This window comes from Bison bison, unplaced genomic scaffold (genome assembly GCF_000754665.1).
Source record: "Bison bison bison isolate TAMUID 2011002044 unplaced genomic scaffold, Bison_UMD1.0 scf7180017864080, whole genome shotgun sequence".
NCBI classification, from domain to species: Eukaryota; Metazoa; Chordata; class Mammalia; order Artiodactyla; family Bovidae; genus Bison; species Bison bison.
The window spans coordinates 4777587-4779818 of NW_011494652.1; the positions used below are offsets into that span (position 1 = coordinate 4777587).

Here is a 2232-nt window from a genome sequence, read left to right on the forward strand (position 1 = left end):
AGGCAGAGGACCCTGGCTCAGCCTGTCTCAAGGACTGTGGGAGAAGAAAACTTGTTGCTCCTAGAACAGATTCCCGTTTTCCCACCCACTCCTGTGGGCCCTTGAGCCCCAGGGGGACCCGTGAGAGACTGAGACCAACCTGTGCGGATGAAGAGGAAAGCAGTGTAGGCACCGAAGACAGCTGTGTAGGAGAACTGGAACGCTGGAGACGGGGAGGCCTCGAGTGACCACACCTGCATGCCCTTCCTGCCCCAGCACTGCACACCCATCAGCCAGAGACACCCCCTTCCCCTGGCTGCCTGCCCCAACACCTAGGCTGTTCTTTACACCCCAAGCCCGTGGTCAGCAGCCCCTCCAAAACTAGAGCCCTCAGTTCCCAACTCTTCCTCCAGAGTGACTATCAGGGGCACCCTCACACACCCAACCCAGGACTGCCCCAGGCCAGCTCTCTAGGACTCACCTGCAGACAGAAAGATGCTCCCCACACTGCTCTGGCGGAAACGAAGCTGCTCAAAAATGTGGTGAAAATGGGCTGAGAGGAAGATGAGAACCAGGTCACACTCCTCCTGCTGGACAGGCCCTCCCCTGGCCCCCATTTCCCATTCTTGGTTCCCTGCTAGGACCATCTCAACAGGACCAGGCACAACAAACTCACCAACTCCAAAGAAGAGTGGGCAGGTGAACACAGCAGGGCCCAGGCCTGTGCACGGCGCTAACATGGGCAGCATGCAGGCCCGGAACACCAGCTCCTCTGTCAGGGGGGCGATCACTTGGTTTCGCAGCCAACGCATGTCTGTGAGGCAGCGGGCCCAGGAGCGAGGGGCTAGGGAGGGGATTCAAGACAAGCCATGAGAGACTAGCTGTTGAACCAAGTGACCCAGAGGCCTCAAGGGCCCCTCTCCCACAACCTTCCCTGGCCATAAATACTTGGGAGAACAGATTAAGATTCAAACTTTATCAGACCTAGTATAAAACAATATCTCAAGGAAAATTAAAGGGAAAAGCAATAGTAGCTGAGGCAAAGTGTCCTGACAGTAAATTCTGGAACCATCAAAATTTGCCCAAGACCAGCTCTCTTTTAGGAAACCAAGGTCAAGGGAAGCAACGGACAAGCTTTCTTGTCCATCCCAAATACTGCTAGGGGTTCCTACAGGCTTCACTGGACATTAGGAACTAACTCCTAGAGGCCACCTGATATGTGTTCCCATTTTACTGGTGAGAAACAGAACATCTCAGGTCCCACCATAGTGCACTGATCCCTTCTCCTCATTATCCTGGACTGCCTACTTTTTCTCTTGGCCCTGAGGACTCACCTAGGACAACCTTCAGGCCATCTGCCAGGTCACAGGGGCAATCCATGGAAAGCTGCATCAGTGGGCCCAAGAAAAGGATCTGAGGACAGAAAAACAGGAGCGATCAAAGGAAAGGCTCATAATCCACTGCCCTTGTGGATTGTCCAGACACAGCCTCAGATTTCAAGCTTCCTGTTTTCTGCCAGGATTTCCCACCTATGCATACCCGAGGGCCCTGGGCCATCTCACAATTCTTGTCTCTCATCAATCAACAGCTGGGCACAATCAGGATTAGGAAAAAAAGGAGGGTCTCACTAACGAAGAGCAGAGAAGGAAAGATACAGCACGAGCACTCACCATGGTCAGCAGCAGGGGCAGCAGCGCTGCTGGGAAAATGCCCTCCAGCCTGAATCCCATCAGGGTGAGCAGGGATGTGCCTGGCTGAGCCACAGGAAAGGGGGCATCAGTCTCGCTCCCTCCCCTAGAGTCCCGAGATCGCTCGCCCGCCGCCCTCTGCCCCGCCTCCCTCGCACCTGGATGCCTGTAAGTTCCCTCCAGAGTAGCACGCAGAGGGGCGAGAGACTTGACACCACCAGGACACTGGTGAAGCGCCGCTTTATGACTGCAGGATGGTCCCTAAGAAGGAGGCAGTAAGTTCAGGGGACCCACGGCCACCCTTGAAGGCGCGGCCCCGCCCTCTGTCCGCCAAGTCCCGCCCACAGCCCCGCCCCGTGGAGGCGCGGATTCCGGCAGCGCGCGCAGCCCCCGCACCTGGGCAGCTCGCTCTTCCAGACGTAGAGGCTGCCCACGTAGGAGCAGGCGAGGCTGAGACAAGAGAACACAGACACCCAGCAGCACAGCCCGGGGCCTGGACCGCCCAGAGCCGCCGACTCGGGCTGCCGCTCTGGCCGCGACACCGACAGCAGGCGAAACCCGTCCC

General features: G+C 57.3%; 1 protein-coding gene across 3 annotated transcripts in view; it reads right to left on the minus strand.

Moving 5' to 3' along the window:
• The window catches only part of RCE1 (Ras converting CAAX endopeptidase 1), a 3170-nt gene extending 944 nt beyond the window's left edge, over positions 1 to 2226 (minus strand). The window contains exons 1-6 of one of the 3 annotated variants that reach the window (XM_010837724.1): positions 2064 to 2226; positions 1826 to 1928; positions 1650 to 1729; positions 1314 to 1392; positions 656 to 823; positions 461 to 532 (exon numbers count right to left, since the gene is read on the minus strand). In XM_010837724.1, coding sequence (XP_010836026.1) covers positions 461 to 532; positions 656 to 823; positions 1314 to 1392; positions 1650 to 1709 — 379 coding nt within the window. In that variant the 5' untranslated portion in view covers positions 1710 to 1729; positions 1826 to 1928; positions 2064 to 2226. Of the gene's footprint in view, positions 1 to 139; positions 258 to 460; positions 533 to 655; positions 824 to 1313; positions 1393 to 1649; positions 1734 to 1825; positions 1929 to 2063 lie in introns of those variants that run through there. The other 2 variants (XM_010837721.1, XM_010837722.1) reach the window with 2 other exon arrangements.
• Positions 2227 to 2232: the final 6 nt, after the last annotated feature.